Below are 23,333 nucleotides of genomic sequence, written 5' to 3'. Positions count from 1 at the left end.
AGATTACATATAGGGGGAAACCAATTAGGATCTCCACAGATTTTTCAACATAGACCCTGAAAACTAGAAGATCCTGGAACAACATATACCAAGCTCTGAAAGAAAATGGGACCAACCAAGTATCTTATATCCAGCAAAATTAAGCTTTAGATTTGATGACAAAATAAAAACCTTCCATGTAAAACAAAAGTTAAAAGAATTTACAGGGGGCTGGGTTTATGGCTCAGTGTCAGAGCTCTTGCCTAGCATGTGTGAGACACTGGGTTCAATCCTCAGCACCACATATAAATAAATAAATAATAAAGGTACATCAACAACTAAGATATATATATATATATATATATATATATATATATATATATATATATATATATTTAAAAAAGGAATTTTTATAACTAGAAAGCCTGCACTAAAGAACATCTTTGGCAAAATATTCCATGAGGAGGAAATGAAAAACAACAACTAAAATCAGCATAGGGAGGTATCACACTAAAGGAAAAAACAATCAAAGGAGAAACACCAAGTCAGGTTAAATTACCAAAAATAAACAAAAGTGACTGGGACTATAAATCATGTCTCAATAATAACCCTAAATGTTAATGGTTTAAACGCACCAATTAAAAGACATAGACTGGCAGACTGGATTAAAAAAAAAAAAAAGACCCAACAATATGTTGCCTCCAAGAGACTCATCTCATAAGGAAAAGATATCTACAGAGTGAAGGTGAAAGTTTGGAAAAAACATACCACTCACATGGACTATGGAAACAAGCAGGGATTTCCATCCTTATATCAAATAAAGTAGACTTCAAGCCAAAGTCAATCAAAGGGATAAAGAAGGACATTTCATAATGCTTAAGGGAACCATACATCAACAAGATATAACAATTATAAATATATATGTCCCAAACAATGAAGCATCTATGTTCATCAAACTCTTCTCAAGTTCAAGAGTCAAATAGACCACAACACAACAATTCTGGGTGACTTTAACACACCTCATTAGCTACTGAATAAATCTTCAAACAAAAGCTAAACAAAAAACTATAGAACTCAATAATACAATCAATAACTTAGACTTAACAGACTTATATAGGATATTTCATCCATCAGCGAGTAAATACACTTTCTTTTCAGCAGCACATGGATCCTTCTCTAAAAGAGACCATACACTATGCCACAAAGCAACTCTTAGCAAATACAAAAAAGTAGAGATACTACCCTGCATCCTATCAGATCACAATAGAATGAAATCAATGATGAAATAAAAAATAGAAGCTAAGAGAATAAATAATATGCTACTGAAGGAACAACAATGGATTACAAAAGACATTAAAGAGGAAATTAAAAAATTCTTAGAGGTAAATGAAAACACTGATAGAACATATCAAAATCTCTGGGACACTGTGAAAGCAATACTAAGAGGAAAGTTAATTGCATGGAGTTCATTCTTTAAAAGAAGAAAAAGTCAATACATAAATGACCTAACATTATATATATAAAAAAAAAAACCAGAAAAAGAACAACAAATTAACACCAAAATCAGAAGAAGACAGGAAATAATTAAAATCAGAGCTAAAAATCAATGAAACTGAAACAAAAGAAATAATTGAAAAAACTGACAAAACAAAAAGATGGTTCTTTGAAAAAATAAATAAAATTGATAAACCCTTAGCCATGCTAATGAAGAGAAGGAGAGAGAAAATTCAAATTACTAACATTGTGATGAAAAAGGAAATATCACGACGGACACTACAGAAATACAGAAGATAATGCCTACCAACCAAGAAAAGCCCAGGACCAGATGTGTGGGGAGCCACTCTGAATGATTCGCGTCTTCCATCCTGGAGTGGAGTGGCTTTGACCATCACTACATCTCATAGTGACCTGGACATTGCCCTGGTCCCAGAAGTTTGAGGGCTTGTCTTCTGATGTAGGTATGTCACCCCATGGCCCCTTGGGTTGAATTACACTCACCTGTCCTTTGTAACACTGCCCCTTTTGACCTTTTTTGGATGGAACTTTCTAAGAATAAGCATCTCACCAATAAAAGCCCACTTCTGAACGTGCTCTCTCTCTCTCTCTCTCTCTCTCTCTCTCTCTCTCTGCACGTGCCTGGTATCCCTGGAAATTCACAAGAGCGACCTTAAGTTCAGCTGCCTACAAGGGTCAGGGGCAGCACACATGGATACACAGCTGAGTTCCACAAGACCTTCAAAGAAGAACCAATACTCCTCAAATTATTCCATGAAATAGTAAAAGCGGGAACACTTCCAAACTCATTCTCTGAAGCCAATATCACCCTGATCCCAAAACTAGACAAAGACACATCAAAGAAAGAAAACTTCAGACCAATATCTCTAATGAACATAGATGCAAATATTCTCAATACAATTTTGGCTAACTGAATATGAAAACATATTTAAAAGATAGTGCACCACGAACAAGTATGAGTGTGCCCCTAGGGATGCAAGGTTGGTTCAACATACAGAAATCAACAAATGTAATTCATCACATCAATAGACTGAAAGATAAGAATCATATGATCATCTCCACAGATGCAGAAAACGCATTCAACAAAATATAGTACCCCTTCATGTTCAAAACAATAGAAAAACTAGGGATAACAGGAACATATCTCAACATTGTAAAAACCATCTATGCTAAGCTCAAGGCTAACATCATTCTAAATGGAAAAAAACTGAAAGCATTCCCTCTAAAAACTGGAAGAGGACAGGGATGCCCACTTTTACCACTTCTATTTAACAAATTTCTTGAATCTAGCCAGAGCAGATACAGATACGGATAAGAAGAACTCTATCACTATTTGCCGATGACATGATTCTATACTTAAAGGATTCCAAAAATTCCACCAGAAAACTTCTAGAACTAGTAAATGAATTCAGCAAAGTCAGCATGATATAAAATAAATACCCATAAATCAAAGACATTTCTGTATATCAATGACAAATCCTTCTGTATATCAATGACAAATCCTCTGAAAGAGAAACTAGGAAAACTACACCATTTACGATAGCCTCAAAAAAAAAAAATACTTGGGAATCAACTTAATATTAAGAGGTGAAAGACCTCCTCAATGAAAACTAAAGAAAGAAATTAAAGAAGACCTTAGAAGATGGAAAGATCTCCCTAATTCTTGGATAAGCAGAATTAATATTGTCAAAGTGACCATACTACCAAAAGCACTATACAGATTTAATGAAATTCCAATCAAAATCCCAATGACATTCCTCATAGAAATAGAAAAAGCAATTTTGAAATTCATCTGGAAAAACAATAGACCCAGAATAGCCAAAACAATCCTCAGCAAGAAGAGTGAAGCAGGTGGCATCACTATTCCAGATCTTAAACTATATTACAGAGCAATAGTAACAATAACAGCCATGGTATTGGCACCAAAATAGACTTATAGACCAATGGTACAGAATAGAGGACACAGAGACAAACCCACATAAATACAGTTATCTCATACTAGACAAAGGTGCCAAAAACATACATTGGAGAAAAGATAGCCTCTTCAACAAATGGTGCTGGGAGAACTAGAAAATCCATATGCAATAAAATGAAATTAAACCCCTAATCTCTCACCATGCATAAACTCAACTCAAAGTGGATCAAGGACCTAGGAATTAGACTAGACACCCTGTGCCTAATAGAAGAAAAACTAGGCCCAAATCTTCATCATGTCAGATTAGGCCCTGACTTCCTTAACAGACTCCTATAGTGCAAGAAATAAAATAAAGAATCAATAAATGGGATGGATTCAAACTGAAAAGCTTCTTCCCAGCAAAAGAAACAATCAGGTGAAGAGAGAGCCTACAGAATTGGAGCAAATTTTTATTACACACACATCAGATAAAGCACTAATCTCTAAGAGATATACTTAAAAAACTTAATACCAAATAAACAAATCACCCAGTTAATAAATGGGCCAAGGAACTAAATAGAGACATCTCAGAAGATGATATATAATCAATCAACACATACACACACACACACACACACACACACACACACACACACGTTCAACATCTCTAGTAATTAGAGAAATGCAAATCAAAACTACTCTAAGATTTCAACTCACTCCAGTCACAATGGCAGCTATTAAGAATACAAACATTAGGTGTTGGTGAGGATGTAGGGAAAAGGGGCACACTCATACATTGCTGGTGGGACTGCAAATTGGTACAACCAATATGGAAAGCAATATGAAGGTTCCTTAGAAAATTTGGAATGGAAATCACCATTTGACCCAGCTGTCCCACTCCTCGGTTTATACCCAAAGAACTTAAAAACAGCATAATTCACAATATCTAAATTGTGGAATCAACCTAGATGTCCTTCAATAGATGAATGAATAAAGAAACTGTGGTATATATACACAATGGAATATTACTCAGCATTAAAAGAGAATAAAATCATGGCATTTTCAGGTAAATGGACGGAATTGGAGAATATCATGCTAAGTGAAGTAAGCTAATCCCCCCGAATCAAAGGCCAAATGTTTTCTCTGATATATGGATGCTGATCCATAATGGGGGTGGGGGTGGGAGCATGGGAGGATGGAGGAACTTTAGATAGGGCAAAGGGGAGGGAGGGGAAGGAAAGGGGGTATGGGGGTAGAAAAGATTGTGAAATGAGATGAACATCATTACCCTAAGTACATGTACGAAGACACTGAATGGTGTGATTCTACTTTGTGTACAACCAGAGACGTGAAAAATTGTGCTCTATATATGTACTACGAATTAAAATGCACTCTGCTGTCATGTATAACAAATTAGAATAAGTAAATAAATTTTAAAAAAAGAAGTGTTTCAGCTATGAATTATTTCAAGTACCCTTTCCATCAGCCATTGAATGACTGAAGATAACCGTAGTTCATTTAACATACTCTTGACTTTGTTGCATTTCAAATAGGCTTCTGAGTTCCCCAAGTGAAGAAGCTGTAAATTTGATAAGTCTGGGACCATCTACTGTCCAAGTCCAATTTCATACAAAGGACCAGCACCAAAGACCTAAGGAACTAAGATGAGGTATAATGAGTGTTAATTCATTGATGCCGAAGAGCTGGATTACTTTTTTTCCTATAGAATTTCAGGTAATCAGATTCATGGCTACCCACAGAGCCAAGAGTTAAAAAGTATGTTACAAAATTACAGGAAATGCTGCCTGCAGCACAACCGCATCCTCTCTAAAGGGCAGGCTGCTTATCTTGATATCTTCTAACTCCCTTCACTCAGTCTCCAGTTTATTTACAATGAATAACTGCCCATTGTTACCTACTCTGATAAAGGAACATCTAAGGACTGGTCTCTCTGGCCAGACTGGATTAAGGCTTGGATTTGTGCCTTGCCTGAAGAATTCCGCTTAGTTGTGAAATCCCACCCAGACAACATTTTCAATGGCCCTTTTGTATAAAGAGAAATTAAAACACTTTGGTAAATAAGTATGGCCATATTTGAAGTCAGCAGCAATAATGAAACCAATAAAAACACCTTCAAACAAACTCTTGATTGTTAACTCTCAAACTTAAAAAAAAAAAAAAAAATCCTAGAACATATACCAAGGCACTAAAATGCTCTTTTAAGGCTTCTCTGCAATAGGCCACATCCCAAGAGTAGTATCTTTTGACTTTCATTTCATCACATACAAGTATCACTTCACAGTTAAATTGCCTCTGCAATAAGAAACCAACTTTGCATAGTGTATTTGACTAAGGAATTCCTGCCATGGTTGAGTTCTTTTGAGTAAAATTAATGAAAAACAATCAATATGCAGTATAATATAGAAATGACACTAACAAACTTGCTAGAATTTACATATTCAGGTGAACAGGTTTGGTTCCCCCCCCCCCCCCCCCCCCCCCCGGGGATTGAACCTGGGGCATTCTACCCCTGAGCTACATCTCCAGTCCTTCTTAAAATTTTGAGATGGGGTCTTGCTAAATTACCCAGCCAGGATTGCTTGAAGCTTGAGATCCTCCTGCTTCAGCTTCCCATGGGTCCTGGGATTACAGGTGTGCCCAGCCAAATTAGTCATTTTGAGAAGCAATACTAATTCTAGAAGGGAGTAATCTGGTGTGTTTGTGTATAAGGGGGAGGGGGGAGATATTCTTGGACCTCTCTTCCAGAAGCTACCTGTCTTTCCCTTCTCAATCCCTGTACAAACTTTACTTTGGAGGTTATTACTTTAGGGATTCTAAGATCTTACCAACACCCACAGCTGCTACCCTTTCTCAGCTGCCACTTGAGCCTATTTTTGCTCTAGGAGATTCTAACTATAGACACCTAACAACCTACCACACACTCTCATTCTCTTTTCTCTGTGCACCTGATCCAATTCAACTCCTGTCTCTCCACTTAAGGATTTGCCCTTCATGGTTCAAAATCTACTCAACTTTATGGGTACTTGGTATTCAGATTATTCTTATTGTGAACTGAGATTTTTATTGTTGTTGTTGCTTGACAGTATAATAACTATTATATCATTTTCATTTGTTTCAAATAATTTTCTAAAAGGAATTTAATGAAGCCAAGTACAATTGAAAACTATCTGAATGCCTTGCATTCCTAAGAGAGGTGTGGTACGCAAAATAACTATTCATTTCACTGTAAGTAGAAAAATAAAGTAAAGAGCCTTGTCAAATGAATGAGTGGATGATTTGAAATGATTCATGTAGAGTACCAAAGAGCTGCAAGGGAAACTCCCAGAGATTTTGTTTTGTGTTTTCGTTGAGACAGGACCTTCCTATGTTGCCCAGAATGGCCTGGACTCAAGTGATTCTCCTGCCTCAGCCTCCTGCGTAGCTGAGATTACTGGCATGAGCAACTGTGCCCAACACAACTCTTTCACACTTGTCTTTCATTTCCAAACTAGGCAACCTTTTCAATGAAATCTGAAGCAACCCTTCCCTTAGACTTGGAAACCATTGTTCACATGACAACAAGTTATTTTCACTCTGCAGACACTTGTAATTTAAAAATAAAAGCTATTAAATACAATTAAAATAAAAGCTATTAAATGCAAATAAAAGGTATTAAATGTCTGTTTTAATAGTCAAAACAGGAATATACCTGAGGCTGGATGACTCAAATTTATGATAATCAGGGTAGACAGGGGATTGAGGTTCTACTACCAGATCTGTCAAATCAATGATCACTTCACCTTACTAGGACTTGGTTTCCTCACCCATAGCCTGAGTTCCAAGATCACAGCTATTTTATATTCTATTTAAGATAAATAGTTATACAGTAAAAAGATATAATACTTTAGGGCTGCAATTGTAGCTCAGTGGTAAAGTGCTTACCTACCATGTGTGAAGCACTGGGTTCAATCCTCAGCATCACATGAATAAATAAAGGCATAAAAAATACAATAACATCAAAAACATGCTAATACTTCAGGAATATCTACAGTAATCTTAATTTTCCCTTTTAATATTCGCTGCCTTCTGTGTTTTTTCTTATTAATCATAGGGTCTCAAAATGAAATGTCTGGATGACATACTTTTTGGCTATAATTGATATTTCTTCTCTTCTCCATGAGAATCTTTTACCACAAGTTTGCCCTGTCAAACTTCCAGTTAGTGTCACTTTTTGTAGTCTCCCCCTTTTCCTGCTTTTGTCTCTTGTCCAGCCAAGGTAAATGCATTTTCTGATCAAATAAACAGCTTCTATAACCTTCTTTCCTTTTCACTATTTTTGCTAACCTTCCTAACTCAAGAGTGTTTCAGTAGTTTAGAAGTTCTCAGTTTTCTCTGACTATACAAGAAATAGTTTTTAAGCATTTACTGTGTGGCTCAATAAGTATCATATGACTATGATACATATCAACTTGCAAAAGAATTTCTTCAATGTATTTCATCATTAAAATGGGGAAGCAGCAGAATGTAGTGGCTGTGTACACACAAATGGGGTAAGACTTCCAAAGTTCAAATTCTGAGTCCTTTGGTTAGTTATAAGTCGTGAACCTTGGGCAAGTTACATTGCTGTGGCTGACTTCATTGTAAAATAGAGATAACAGATCCTAACTCACAGGGCTGAGTTTTAAATAATACCACTAATATTATTAGTATGGTGCAAACAGTGCTTGACACACACACTCAAATGTTAGCTGTGACAAATTTATTTTATACTGTGGCTTAACTTTTGACTTACATAGCTGGGTTTACAATTTACTATCACCCTAAAGAACCTAGCATTCCCATTACATCACTAGTACCATGTTTGGACATGATACTTTATGACAATTATTAAGAAAACTCTTGATCTTATTTATTTCCTGTTGATAATGATCAGAGAGAGGCATATTACTTCACGGAAACTGGATATTAAAGTCTGGATTTATAAAATAGGTTCAAGAATTCTGTGTGCTGCTGGGCACAGCGGCACATGCCAGTAATCCCACTGTTTTGGCAGGCTAAGAAAGGAGGATTGTGGGTTCAAAGCCAGCCTCAGGAACAGTGAAGGGCTAAGCAACTCAGTGAGACCCTGTCTCTAAATAAAATACAAAATAGAGCTGGGGATGTGGCTTGGTGGTTGAGTGCCCCTGAGTTTAATCCCTAGTACCACCCCCTCCAATTGTTTGCCACAAATAGTTCAATGTTTACACAAAAAAACAAAAAAATTTCAAGAAAAAAACACTTTTGCTCTGTCACTGCCTTTTATAAAGGATTTGAAGCAGCAAATTACTAAAATCCAGAAAAATTGAGGAATATTTATTTTAAAAGCCAAGAGTCAAGTAAAAAGGTGGATACGGATTAAGAATAAAGAAAAACTATCAGAAGACTTTAGCAAAAGGAAGTTACTGACTGCAGCTGAAAACAGAACATATTTCCTTAGAGGGCAGCCAAAGCGAAGACAGAAACACGAGTGCTGTCCCAACTCTCCTACTTCTATGAGAGGAAGTCCACTATTAATCACGAGGAATATGTTTTGTTGGTTTATTTCTAAGCTAGCATGAGATATACTGGGCTAGCATGATATATATAGAGAACACTCATCATAATGATCTTTAGTATACTGAGAACTTGGATAGCAGTTAAGGAAAGTAAAGGCATTCCAGCTTTGGCAAAAATCTTTTCTAATAAGAGGCTCAATCAAATGTCCGATTACTTCCTGAATCCACTGCCAGAGGACCCTTCCCCTCAAAAAACTGTTGATGCCATCCTTCCAGTTGCTCAGGCTGATTGAGCTAAGCATTTTTTTTCCCCTTTATTTTGTATTGGTGCTGAGGACTGAATCCAGGGCCTTGGACTATGTCACTGAGCTACACCCCCAGCCCTGAGCCATTGTTCTTTTGATTCCTTCACACACCATACCTGATCTTCCAGCAAATGCCATTGGTTCTACCTGCAAAAACATCTAGAATTTGATCACTTCTCAAACTATTTCTAAGGTCACCGCCTTGATCCAAGCCACTGTGTATTTCTCTCCAGAATTACTGCCTATCCCCTTCACTGTTTTAGATCATGTCACTCTCATTCTCATGCCCTAGACCCTCTACTGGCTCCCATCTTACTCAGAATAAAAGCTACATTCTCAGGTGGTGCCTCATGATCTAGATCCATCCCAATTCCCTCTACCTTTAACCTCTCATTTTACTTCGTCTTTATCTACTGCTCTTCCCCTTTTCATACCACTTTAGCCACACTGGCTTCTTTGCTATTATAGAAATATTTCAGAAAAGTTTCCATTCCAGGGCCCTTGTGATGGCTGTTTCTTCTGCCTAAATGCTCTCCTAAGTAGCCCTACTCTTCAGCTTCTTCAAATCTTTAGTCAACTACTACCTTCCCAGTAAGGGAAGGTTCCCTGGACCTCCTACATATTACAAAACACTATCCCTCCCCACCAGTACATAACTTATTTATTTTCCTTTTCTGCTTTTCCTCTTCAGCATAGTTCACTATCATGTTACATTTTTAATTTTTTTCTTGCTCATTTCTATCTTTATCACCTGATTACAAATCCCAAGGTGGAAGGGTTCTTTTACTTCTTATTATTACCTAATGTTTAGAACAGAATTTGGTGCAGACTAGCTTTTCAGTATCTGCTATAAAAATGAGTAGATGAAAATTTGAGGTCAAGGCATTACAGTATACTTATATAAGAGTAACTCTCAAAGCGGGGGTGTTAAGATCTTAGTTTAGTTAGGTAGAGTTTTGCTGATCTGATTTGCTACAGGGATAATACTCTGAGCAAAGACAGACTCCTGTTTCTCAATATCTGCCCTTCATGATGTTTTACCTCTAGACTGTAGCATTTTAGATTAGGGAAACTGAACATCTGTATAAACTGATGAACTTTTAAATGCAAAATTGCTTTCATAAAAGTTAAGCCCCAGGGATTCAACCCAGTTGCATTTAACCACTGAGCCGTATTTCCAGCCCTTTTTATCTTGAGAGAGGGAGTCAAGAGCCTTACTAGATTGTTGAGTTTGACTTTGAACTTGGAGATCCTCCTAACTCAGCCTCCTGAGCCACTGCGATTACAAGTGTGTGCCACCAGGACCGGCTAGGATTATCTTTCTCAAGAATGCATTTAAGAGACCTAAATACAGCCTTTTCTCCTCTTTGGCCAGAATACTGACATTTCTTTAATACAGCTGAATGAATAAATAAAAGTGTTCTATTAGGTACTGGAAAAATGACAGAACTATTACTCAAAATGCTAAACAGCAAACACCTAATGATTTACATTGCTTGAGTTTTTAAAGTTTAAATTTGATATAAAATGAACCATGTTATTCCCAGATGCTAGGAGGAAATTCAGGCACTTTGGGAAGAAGATAAAACTTTTATAGTTACTGAGGCACTATTTTAAATAACCCTGTATGCAACCTGCGTAGAACCAACTCTCTAGCAGGACTTGACTTAGAAAAGGTCTTTATTATTAAACCACTATCAAGTCCCTCTATTATTAAGAGAAGATTTCCAAAGAGAACCAGAGACTTTAAAAGTGTTACAGTAAATGTAACTTCCTTGTCTATTTCAAATGAATATTTTAAAGTGTTGGGCAGATCTGTCCAGTCTCGACTACGGTTTCCATTCTCCACTATGCAAAAAGGCAAGACACAAATTCAAATATCTATTTTGGAAAGTATTTACTTAGTTTGAATAAATTAATTGCAAATAAAAATTAAGCTACAATATATAGCCTGAATAGAAAGGACTAGAACAAATACAATACAGGACTTGATTTCCTTGCATTAGTCACAAAGCATGTGACAATCTAGAAAATTCAGAATCATTATGTTTCTTTGAAAAAGGGGTAACAATAGTTACTGATACATCACAACTAATAAACTTATAATACAAGTTTCCTGACATGCATTTCCTGAGTGAACTCAATGATCATTTTTAAAAACAAGGAATTTTGACAGTCGAAGTAAAATAAAATAGTTCATGGCTTCTAAGTGACAAGTTTTGCTTTTTTAACCCCCCTAAAATATAATAGCAATGTAATAGGATAAATTAAAGCTATGCTACCACATATAAAAACCTGCTAGTCAATTAAGTATCATACAACTTTTCAAATTAAAGGAAAACAAATCAAATGACTAAAAAACTATTCTGTCAAAATCTGAAAATGTATTGATTTCTACAAGTGTCAAAAAGGGTTTGATGTAGTACAACTATCTATACTTTTCTTGTGGCACATTTAGAAAAAAGATTAGGGCAAAGGAGAAGAAACTTTTTCTTACTTCTGAAAGCAAAGGACTTACTGAAGTTAAAGAGAATAAACAGACCTTGCAAATGTATCCCTCAACTCTGCTGTCACTGGTGAGCATCTGCCAACCAAACATTTATTTGAGTCACACTGTGGCAACTCTTATTAGGATTCAAGTCCACAGTTAAGGCTGGTCTGCTAGGTTAAAAGTGGAGGGCACTATCATCATTCTTTAACCCTCTATCTCTAAATTTTCTAATGCCCAGATAAAGCCAAATACAGAATTAACTAAGCATTTCTTTTTCTAAAAGCAAATCAAGTCACTCTCCTTTCTTGTTAATTTATATTTTTTCTCATGGGAATGATTTTTTTTTCTAGAAACACTGAACAGATGAACCACAGTTTATATCCAAAAAATAAACTTGCCAAATGTTGCTGATACTAAAAACAGGTTAATTATCATGGGAGAAAAATAGATAATCTAGATTAAATTGCATATTCAAAGGAGCATATAAAATGTTTCTTAGCATTAAGTTTTTGTTGTAGTACTACACTTGAGAGAAACATTAAGGAAAAAAAAATCTTTCCTGATTATCTTCAATGTGGTTAAAAACAAACACTTCTTAGACAATGGTAATTAATGTGAACCTGATTTTATAAAGTATTCTAATTTACCAAATCACATATTTAGATGGGAGTGGGAGAGAGGCTCTCTTGTTCTTCTTCCTAAGTTTGCAAATCCTTGAGATTTGTGCTCACTAAACTACCATTCACACACACGGTGTGACACCATCATTACCATGCTACACTATCAAGAACGTTCTAAGATATTTTCTAAAATAAAGATAAATAGAAAAGTTAATATACATGTTGCTGTATTTTACAATGTTTGCAACAAACTGTAAACTAACATAGTTTGAACCAGCAGTACCCTCAGTTATACAAAACAATTTCTCGACACTGAGGATGGGTGATTCAAAAACACTAAAACGAAGGCATCAAATTAGACTATGTCTTTTTCTCCTTAAAATATATTTTCAAAGATTGTAATTCAGAAGTCTGGTACTTTCAAAAATTCCTTTGCTTGAGTTTCCCCGATTTTGCTCAGAAATTGCTACTATTTGTTATAAATTTTTTAAAAAATTCTTCATCTTAATGCAAATGATCAGAGCAGAGAAACTGTGACGTGAACAACAGGTTGCAAAACCCAAATCACTTAGCTTATAAATTTATAATGTAGTCCTGGAGGACAACTGTCTGTTAGTCTAGAGGTCCTTGGAAAATGAGTCTGATGTAGCCTTGTTCACCAGCCAACTGATGTGCACAAAAGGGACAGGCTGCGTGAAAAGTGTGAGTACCATGAGGAAGCGGGATCTGGGACCAATAGGCTGTTGTCTTCTCTGAACACACATGCCCACAAGGGCTAAATGCATGTGTTGGAGGGCCAGCGTCCACATAAAATCCAGCTTCACATCCAAGCCACAGAGGGACATAGGGACCGACAGATCTACACATAGGACATTCACGATCTTTTCCGTCACGTTCTTCTTTGTTTCCCCAGTTATGATAGCCATGTACATGGCCGCAGTTTAGATATACCCATGGTTGTTTTTCATCTACAACATCTTTCCTCTTCATACTAGGAAATGCTAATGTGTTGAACCCTACAGGGCACTGAGGTCGTGCTGCGTTGATTTCCTGTCTTAAAGCTTCTAAATGCTTCACGGTGGGAGTGTGGGAAAGGCCTTCTGCAGTACGCCACAGCAATGTTGCACCACAGAGGTCAATCAATGAGCCATCTTGTAACTGATTAGTTTCAATTTCCACCTAGAGATTAAAAAATAAAAATAAAAAAGTGTATTCACTACTATGTTTTGGATTTTTACATAAAAAATTTAGTCTTAAGGGAAAGTCATGAAAGATGTAAGTTTGAAAACTAAGGATAAAATACTGAACAGTAACATCTCTTTATTCTCGAGGACAACTTACGATTAAAACATCTAGCTAAACAAGAAGCCTAATATTTCCAATTAGGTAAAAATGGTCAAAAGATATTTAGACCAAAGAAAGGTTACAGTGCTGTTTCATTGAGGAAAGCTTGAGTTTTAAAATCTATTGACATGACAGACATTATATATTTTCCTAATTGAAACAACGAGATATTATCTTCTAGTATAGAATCTGGTAGTGTATTTGACACTCAGACTCAGTTCTCTTTATCAGTGATAGATTTAAGATTTTTTTTTTTGAATATACATAACGTGTTCAGTCCAACTTATCCTATGTACTGATGGTGGCTAAATAAGAAACTAGAATTCAGTATTTACCATTTTTCCTCTCTGTTGAGCTGATCTGGTTTCACGCAGGCTGAATACATTCCCACACACCGATATTTCTCTCCATATTCCAGGCTTGGAGTCTTCTGTGAACCCATTACGTGGATGCATCACAAGAACACCATTAGTGGTTAAGCCATCCATCTGCCCATCGGATGTCTTCCATTTGGCAGCCTTTTCCTATAGAAATAATAGTAGTGACCTTACATTTATTTTTAATTTGGAAATAGAAGCTGGTATAAAAGAATGCATCATTTAGGAAAAAAGCTTTTTACCCCAAGAAAAATGTTTTTTGATGAATCAAATCCTGCAGCATAAATCCGTGCTGTAAAGGGGGGATTCCGCTCACATATGATTCTACAGGCAAATCTTGATATAGTGCTTTGAACTGACTGTGTATCAGAATTACTTTGACTTCCAGGAACTGTGTCAGTTACAACAAAATCAATAGGACTTTCAGTCGACCGACCAATCTAAGGGAAAAAGAAATATCTATAAACTTATTTGAAGAACACAGTGGAAAAATCTACTCAAGAAAAGTGAAATGTTAAGGTGAAAAAATTAAGACTAAAATTTCTAACTCAAACTTAGCATACTTAACTTTGGGGGCATCTATACCCTTGAAAACTAATCTTTCAGACTCTCTATAGTGTAGTAATCATTTGCAATACTGAATAAAGTGGGAACTTAAGACAGAATTTATAAAACCCTCAGAGTATGAAGAATTCAGGATAACTGATATTTCTAGATGGTTGCAGACTATAACCTTTTTGGGTGGAAATACATCTACCATATATTACTCTCCCTTGTTTAACAGGATATATTGAATATTTAAACAAATCCTGTATGATGTATCCAGAACATTACACCACTGACTACCATTTACAGAATGCTGCAATCCAAAGATGTCTTCAGGTACTATAAGATAATTACATTAAAGGTTTGAGTGGCCTTGTTTTGAGGTCTTTTGTACACTTTACAGATTTTCCCACTTCCTTTTTTACTAAGTTATCAGCTGTCATTTCTTGATTTAAGTGATATTTTTTTCCCCTCTAACCAGCTTTTCTTATTTTGATATGGGTTGAGAAATCAAATAACCAACTTTAAAGAACAGCATTGCAAAAGATTCTTAGAGCCTAAGGGATTCTCTAAGAAGCACAAAAAAAGGAATTTCAGTGAGACTCTGTGGCATTTACTTTATATTGCCTAGATGTCTTTTAGATTTTCTTGCTGGTTCTTGCTCATATTTCTGAAGAGAAGGTTCCAAGATAAGAATTCTGGATGAGTGAGGTGTTAGAGAATAAGAGAAATCTTCAAAACTACTAAGCAATAAATAAATTAATTCCATTTCTAAAGTTGAAAAGAAGATAACAAATCACTGGAATAGGTGACAAAAGTGACAAGAGTTATAAGGTTTTAAACATTTAGAAATTATCAGTTTGTTAATATTTGTTAAAAAGTAGTATCATTAAATTGAAGAATGTGAATACTGAAAAGACTCTTAAAAGTCATTCTTTGCATAGTTGAGCCTCAAGAGTTCCTCATATCAGCAACAACAAACCCAATCATTAAGAATTATGGTGTACCAATAAAAAAATGGAAAAAAAAGTTCCTCATATCAGCATACTTTTAGATAAAACTCTTTAGTGTTTTTTTCCTATCAACAAGTACAGTTTTTACATTTAGTTTGAATAATTTTAGGGAAAAGTTGGTTGGTTAACAAATGTTAGATGTTCCTTTTGCTTATTTTTAAGCTAATGATATCTCAAGAAAACGACCACAGACCTATGAAACTAAAAATATCTCCAAAAATAAAAAGGCTCTTTTAGAGGCAAAAGATGTATGCCAAAGAGTAGACTGGGGATTAATATTTGGATCAAGCAAAAGCATCATTTATTTGTTTGGGAAGAGCCACTGGACTATTCTAGAAAGTTGACATTTGATCTGGGCCTTGGAGAAGACTGAAGACTTCAAAGCAATACTGGTATTGCCAAGTAAGAAGGAAGAAAGCTTAAATATTTATAAAGAGAAAAACTATACGATCAGATGCCAAAATATTTTATATTAAACTCCAGTAGTTCTTCCTTTAATTGCTACGATTAGCTTTGAAACTACAGATTTCTCATGTCACTCTTCTTCATGACCATGAAAATGGTTCCTTACAGCCTATCCAAACTTTTTATTTATGATAAGTTAGAAACTTACTAAAGATTTCCTTCTCTTTTGTCAATTCAGCCCAATTTCCTATTACTTGTGTATACAAGTATATATTGTAGCAATAAGTAGCTTGTTTATCAATTTCCTGCCACACTGCATAGAATTTTTCTGCCATCTCTTTGGCCAGAATGCCTTTTTCCTGGTTACCGGCAAGGATCCTACTTGACCTGACAAGAAGGTCCAAATGAATAGGCACTGCTGTGAAGTCTTTTCTCCATCCTTCTGCCACCCTATCAGAAATCTGCACTTCATTCACATTTAGACAACAGTATAGCAACTGGGCAGGAAACTGAGTTGGAGTTTGAATGTCTGATGGATTGAAATATAAATGTTCTTGTTCAGTTTAGAAAGCAGATAATCTAAAATGTTTATAAAACCAGTTCCTGGAAGACTGCCTAATTTAACAGGATATTTCTGATTTATCTCAGGTTTTCTGATGTAAAATGTTTGTATTTTCCATGGGAATAATACCTGTAGAAAGGCCAAAATCAGTTTATTATTATACCAGGAAAAACTCTCTACTTTATGATAAAGGAGAAATTGATTACATATGATAAAGGGATGAGCAAATAAACATAATGTACTTTCTGCAGTTAAAATTCTGTGATCAAGTGTCTAAGAAGCACCTTGATTTAAAAAAAGCTAAACAAGTTCATTTTAATTGTTTGGTGGTGAAATAAAATGTGGAAAATCATCCTAAAGCTTTGTGTTAGGTTTTTGCTGGGAACCAAACCTTTATGTCACTAAGGACATTATTTACTTACTTTTGGTAAAAACAAGGAAACAAAAAAATACATTCTAAATTAACCACAGAGACACTAGTCTAAAAAAAGTGTTGCATCTTATTTAAGGGCTAAAGGGAGAAACCAACCTCAAAGAAATATTTTGCTATTGGTTAAACTTAAATGTTGTCTCTGGGACTTTTCATCTTTATTTACTCTTGTACAATTAAAAAACAGTGGAAAAATAACTGGGACAATAATAATAATAGCAAAATTTATCATGAAACATTTATGTCCTACTGAAGTTTCTTTAGCAAAACCAGTATTAAGGGAGGGGATATTAAGACTTCTGTTTACATCTTTGGATTTAGCAGTTCTGTAAACTATCAGTTTATAAAAATATCAGCATTGGATTGGTACAAAAATGAAGGTGCACCAGTAATAACAAGTTTGACATCACATATTTGATATGAATAGTTAGAAATTGCCTGTACTTTTTGTTGCCTAGGGAGGAAGGTGGGAGGTAGTGGGGAAAAAAAAAAAAGGGCATAAATGCATGCAGAGTATTTTTGAGTTTCTTTTTTTAGATATTAATAGCTAACATTTACTAAGAGTTTACTAAGTAGCTAGCAGAGCTCTGAGCACTTTACATGCACAACTCATTTAAGCCTGCCATGAGGAGGATTCTATTACCTGCACTTTACAAAGGATGACACGGAGGGCTAAGTAAAGTTTATCAGGGATTCTGATTATTGAGGCCATCTCTTAACCATGGCATAATGACTTTTATAAGGCTCAGAAATCAATACATATTTTAATGAGCTACATTATTAAAAATTGTAATTCTTAATTTGACTGCAGCAGAAGTTACTGACAATATATTTTTTCCTTTGGTGCTGGGGATTGAACCTAGGGCCTTATGCATGCTAAGTGCACATTCTATCACTAAGCCATATGTATCTCAACCTCCAACAATAGATTTTTAACTATTATTTTTTTTAAGAAAAAAAAATTTCATGTTATAATACCTGAAACATATCAGTGTTGCTATCATGAGTATATTCAACCACCACTGTCTGGGCCCGAGATAGAGTGTATGATATGCTATGCTGGTCCTTGTTGCTTATTGCCTGTGAATAAAAAAGTTAATAACAAATATTAGATAAAGCAAATCAGAAAATCAATCAAGTCAATTGAAAAATCTTTCCAATAAAATAAAGGTAAAACTATTTTTCACATATATGATCCACTTATGTATCTCCCCCCTGAAATTTAAGGCCCAGGTTAATAACTCTTGCATAATCTCAGCTATGACAATAGTATCCTTAGATTGAGAGGGTATAGAAGAATATTTTCAAGTAGTTACAGAGTAAAACCACATATTTTAAAAACAAAAACTCTAAGATCTATCTCCCTTGTAAAGTATTTTAAATTATAAAGTAATCAAAACCAAATGCCATATAGAAGCTAAAATTGATTCTCAGTACAGGAGAAGAAAATAATTCTTATAAGAAGAAACTTATTTTTAAAGTCCTTTAAAGAGTCGTACAGTTAACCAATCTGCAGGGTTAGCTGGTTTTCTAATCATTTGATGACTTATACAGATGATAAATGTTTGCCATATATATATGTTGGGCTAGATATAGAAAAATTTGTAGAATGATTAAATATTAGCAAAGGCAATAGATATTAAAGCTTATGACTGTACTTCTGACTTATCCCAAACTAAAAACATTGCTAAAAAGAACTCTTCAGTTTTGTTTTCAGGCCCTTTTTATGTATATGAGCTAAAGATAATATCAGAGGGGGAAAAACCTAGTCATTGCATAAAGGAAGTGGAAACAGGTTGAGTAAGAGGAAAATAAGATACAAAGACACAAGAGAATGATTATACACAGCAAAGGAGCTAAATGAAAACTGATTTTTAAAAAAATATTTTGTTATATATGGACACATAACTTTATTTTATTCATTTATTTATTTTTATGTGGTGCTGAGGATCAAACCCAGAACCTCACATGTGTTAGGCAAGCATTTTACTACTGAGCCACAACCTCAGCCTGAAAAATGTTTCTTAATTAGAAGTTTGGCATTATAAAATTTTAGCTGGTTTCAATTTTTAGCTAATCTGTATCAGATTAAGCTTTAAAATAATAATTTTAGATTAAGATAATTAATTTTCAATACTGAAGGAGAATAAATATCTGAGTTCTATCTACCCAGCTTTATCAGTCTAACAATGTTTTCGTTTCTGATATATTTTTTTTTAAAAAATTAACTCTACAGATATAACTGAGCCTGCCCATATGTCCCTCCCTATTTTTCCCTTCTCCTCAGAGGTATACAACCTCAAGAATGCAGTGTAGATCACTTACATGCAGGTTGTTAATATATTTTTTGCTACACATTTATGTTTCATGAAAATTGTATAATTTTTTTCACATGCTTTACAATCTATACTTAAATCCAGCATTAAGCAACTGACTTTTCAAATAATTGCTCAGTATTTAAAAATGCTGTCTTTTGTGTGCTTTGAGACTAAAATCTTTAGTTTTTTTTTTTTTTAACTACTGAACCTATTTTTTTTTTTTTTTTTGCAGTGGTGTAACAAATTTTAATTCAAAATAGACACTCTGAAACAAGAGGTTAAAAAAAAAAAAAGGAAACTATAAAGTCGGACAAGCTCTCTGAATTTACAAGAGTACACCAAGAGTCAGACCAATTTCACAACTGCCTCGAAAGCACACATCACAGCACCTGCATGCAAGTGAGTCACTGCTGGCCTCTGGGACCATCTCACCCTCTGCTGCATGCCCCACAGCACCACTCATGGCCCTGTGGGGAGTACAGCATTCGTCCTGGACTCTGTGCTACTTCACATCGCTATGGAAATACGGGCTACCCACCCCAACACGTGACACGTGGAGACTTTAGCAATCACCTGTCCCACTTGCCTGCAAAATCAGGCCAGAGCATAGCCCAGGCTCCCCACTCGGATGAGCCCAACTCTCCGTTACCCCAATCACAAAGACAAGCTCTGGTCTGCTGGCTTGGGCGGGCACATGGCCCTTATATTAGGGATAAGAACTATGTCAAGTTTGAGTCTCACGGGGCTGGAAGGCAAGGTTTTAACCACTCATTCCAGATGACTGCCAGACTAAATAATTTTTCTTCATGACCTCACTAACATATTCCTTTAAAATTTTTTTTTTTAATTTTAATTTTTATTTTTTTATTGGTTGTTCACAACGTTACAAAGCTCTTGACATATCATACTTCATACATTAGACTGAAGTGGGTTATGAACTCCCAATTTTACCCCAAATGCAGATTGCAGAGTCACATCGGTTACACATCCACAATTTTACATAATGCCCTATTGGCCTTTAAAATTTAAAAAGAAAAATTTGTTTGATTCCCTGTAAAGATAAAAAGGAGTCAACAAAAACATGAGGGGCATGCTGGGTACAGTGGTGCAGCACTTTAAGCCCAGTAGCTCTGGAGGCCGACAGGCAGATCTGAAGTTGGAGGCCAGCCTCAGCTACTTAGCAAGTGTCTGTCTCAAAACTTAAAAAAAGGTTGGGGATATAGCTCAGTGGAAGAACACCCTTGGGTTTAGTCCCTAGTACCACAACAAACAAACAAAAACCTAAGTGGCATTACAGAGTAAAAAAAACCAATATTTCAGAGTTTGGAGTTACAAGCATTTTCCCTCAGAGTGGTTCTCAATCAGAGGTGGTATTAGCTAAGAAGCATCTGAAAATGTGTATTTTTTGGCTGTCACAATGATTTGAGGGCTCAAATAATACTTGATGGGTGGGGGATCAAGAATATTAAATGTCCTATAATATGTGGACGGTCCTGTACAATGAAGAACTGGCACACCCCAAATGCCAGGAGCTTACTAGAAACATCACAAAAAGCTCCTCAGATTGGGATCCACAAGCTATTCACGTATACCACTGCTCAGCACAGACCTTTTCTGCAAAGGAGCAAAAATTATCACTTAAAGACACTCTCCCTTTTCTATACTCATTGGCTCTTGATTAGTATAAAGAAGGCCTAGAGCAAAGGCTTGAGGATTGTTTTTTGCACTCCAAACTGGATAGGCTTTTTATTTAAAGATCTAGGTATTTTCTGAAGTCACTCCAAACTGGATAAGCTTCTTATTTAAAGATATAGGTACTTTCTGAAGTCAAACAAATCTGTAATTTTTCTTATTTGTTTATCACAGTATCAACTGGAAATAGAGGAATTCACAAGGAAATGTAAAGTTCAAATCTCTACTTGTCTATTATTCTAGGAAAAGCACAAGTGTCCTGAAATGGTGGTCTAGCTTCTGGAGATTTTGGTATGGAAAGGAAAAGGGGCTAGAAGCATTGATTAGGACAGGAGGGTGAGAAATTACAGCTGAATATTTATTTCTATAGCTTTGATTCAAGCTAATAATTACTGAGGTCCTCTATGTACAGGGTACTTTAATAAAAGCTATGACAGTCATGAACCAAAAATAAAAATAAGCCAGGTGCAGTGGCACATATTTATAATGCTAAAGACTCAGGAGGCTAAGGCAGGTGGATTTCAAGTTCAGGGCCAGCCTCAGATACTTAGCAAGGTCCTTAGCAACTTAGTGAGACCCTGTTTCAAAAAATAAAAAGGGCTTGGGATGTGGCTAAGTGGTTAAGTACCCTGAGTTCAATCCCTGATACCCCAAACAAGACAAAAACAAAAAATCCACAGAATCTTAGATAATCATTAAGTTTAAACACTACCTTGTCCATCTGATATCTTATTATACATACTAGACACCATACTCCTTCCACCAGCCCAGGGGATGTCCCTGAGTAACAGGAATGCCCTCTTTATCAGGGTGGACAGTCACACAATTCTAAACACTACCAGATAAAAAGTCCTGGCCATACATCCACATCTTTTAATAAGAAAAGGGAATGTTTCCTTGTAATTTCTATCCACAGAACATGGTGTGTCATTTTAAAAGAATAAAAAGCCGAATTTCCCTTCTGATAGCAGTTCTTCAATCCAAACAAAATTTATGAAACAGAATGCAAAGGGAATGCTAGAGAATATAAGAAACACACAAAAGTTTTTCAATTACCCAGTTTACATAGCTTTTATTTTTATTTGTTTACCTTTGCTGCCTGAGGAGTACATGCAATATGCACAGTGCTGGGCTTTACCCCATTTGCCTTAGGTCTTTTAAACAAAGCAAACCTACTTTTCCTCCTTCCTCTATCACCATTTGGGAGAGATCCATTATACCTGTTGTGGAAAAAATAAAAGAGATTAAGTGAGCTCTTTTAAGAATCACACAATTATAAAACAAATGTTTTACTTTACCTTGTAGAATCAATTCCCAATTAATTATCTATTAGCATATTATAACAATCTCAAATTCTTTTTGGCAACTGCTAATCTCCACACCAGTTGTCTGGGTATGAAACAAAGTAAGAATCTCTTTGGCTATATCCCAAGTCTCAGAGAAATACATTTTGTATTATGCATAGCTTTGTGTTGTCTACATATTTTTGTCCCTCTTTTAGTGAATATAATAAAGAGCTGATTAATGGCCTAACAGATTCCTTATGACTCACTGTATTTTTTTTCTATTTTTTAAATTGTTTTTGCATGTGCTAATACATTTAAAAGTATAACATGTTTTGTTTAAAATAGACTCTCCCTTAATTGTGAACCAAATACTTTAAATAGCTGAACTTTCTTTTAAAAAATATTTTTACTTGTAGATGGACACAATATCTTTATTTACTTTTATGTGGTGCTGAGAATCAAACCCAGTGCCTCACACGTGCTAGGCAAGTGTTCTACCTCTGAGCCATAACCCCAGCACCTACTTGAACTTTTAAAATAAGAACTATTTAGATTTCTTCATTAAGTTTTGGCTACCTGAATACATACACACACATAGACAAGCTCTGCCAACATGGTGTGTATGTGTAAGATGTCTGCTAGCTAGTAAACATACTTTTTGTTTTTCAGGCCTTATAACCATGTTTTCATAAAAAATATATGCCTAGAAAATAAGCAAGTTAAGTAAGGACTGAAACAACTGGAAACAAGCTTTTAAAAAAATCCAAACAGAAACACTTGGGTATTCACTCTATGGTAGGTACTTAATAAAGTCTGCAAGACTGGCCCTACTGTCCCCATTTTTGCAGGCTAGGAAATAAACTCAGGAATTATTTTCTGAAGGCCACATGACAATGGCAAAGCCAAAGCTTGAATCTGGGTATGTTTGTTATGCTTTTTTGTCATTCTTCACTGCTTCACTAATGTATAAACAGCTAATATCTTCATTCACTGCTTTTCTATTCTGATAAAATCTTTGGTTT

General features: G+C 35.4%; 1 protein-coding gene across 1 annotated transcript in view; it reads right to left on the bottom strand.

Annotated features, from left to right (window-relative positions):
• Positions 1–11,107: 11,107 nt before the first annotated feature.
• Positions 11,108–23,333, bottom strand: part of PELI1 (pellino E3 ubiquitin protein ligase 1) — a 58,730-nt gene continuing 46,504 nt past the window's right edge. The window contains exons 3-7 of the mRNA XM_081265060.1: positions 22,116–22,245; positions 17,994–18,095; positions 14,302–14,499; positions 14,018–14,206; positions 11,108–13,517 (exon numbers count right to left, since the gene is read on the bottom strand). Coding sequence (XP_081121186.1) covers positions 12,951–13,517; positions 14,018–14,206; positions 14,302–14,499; positions 17,994–18,095; positions 22,116–22,245 — 1,186 coding nt within the window. The 3' untranslated portion in view covers positions 11,108–12,950. The remainder of the gene's footprint in view (positions 13,518–14,017; positions 14,207–14,301; positions 14,500–17,993; positions 18,096–22,115; positions 22,246–23,333) is intronic.

The sequence above is a fragment of the Spermophilus citellus genome (assembly GCF_964194105.1).
Source record: "Spermophilus citellus genome assembly, chromosome: 13".
NCBI classification, from domain to species: Eukaryota; Metazoa; Chordata; class Mammalia; order Rodentia; family Sciuridae; genus Spermophilus; species Spermophilus citellus.
This window is presented reverse-complemented; position numbering and strand designations above follow the sequence as displayed.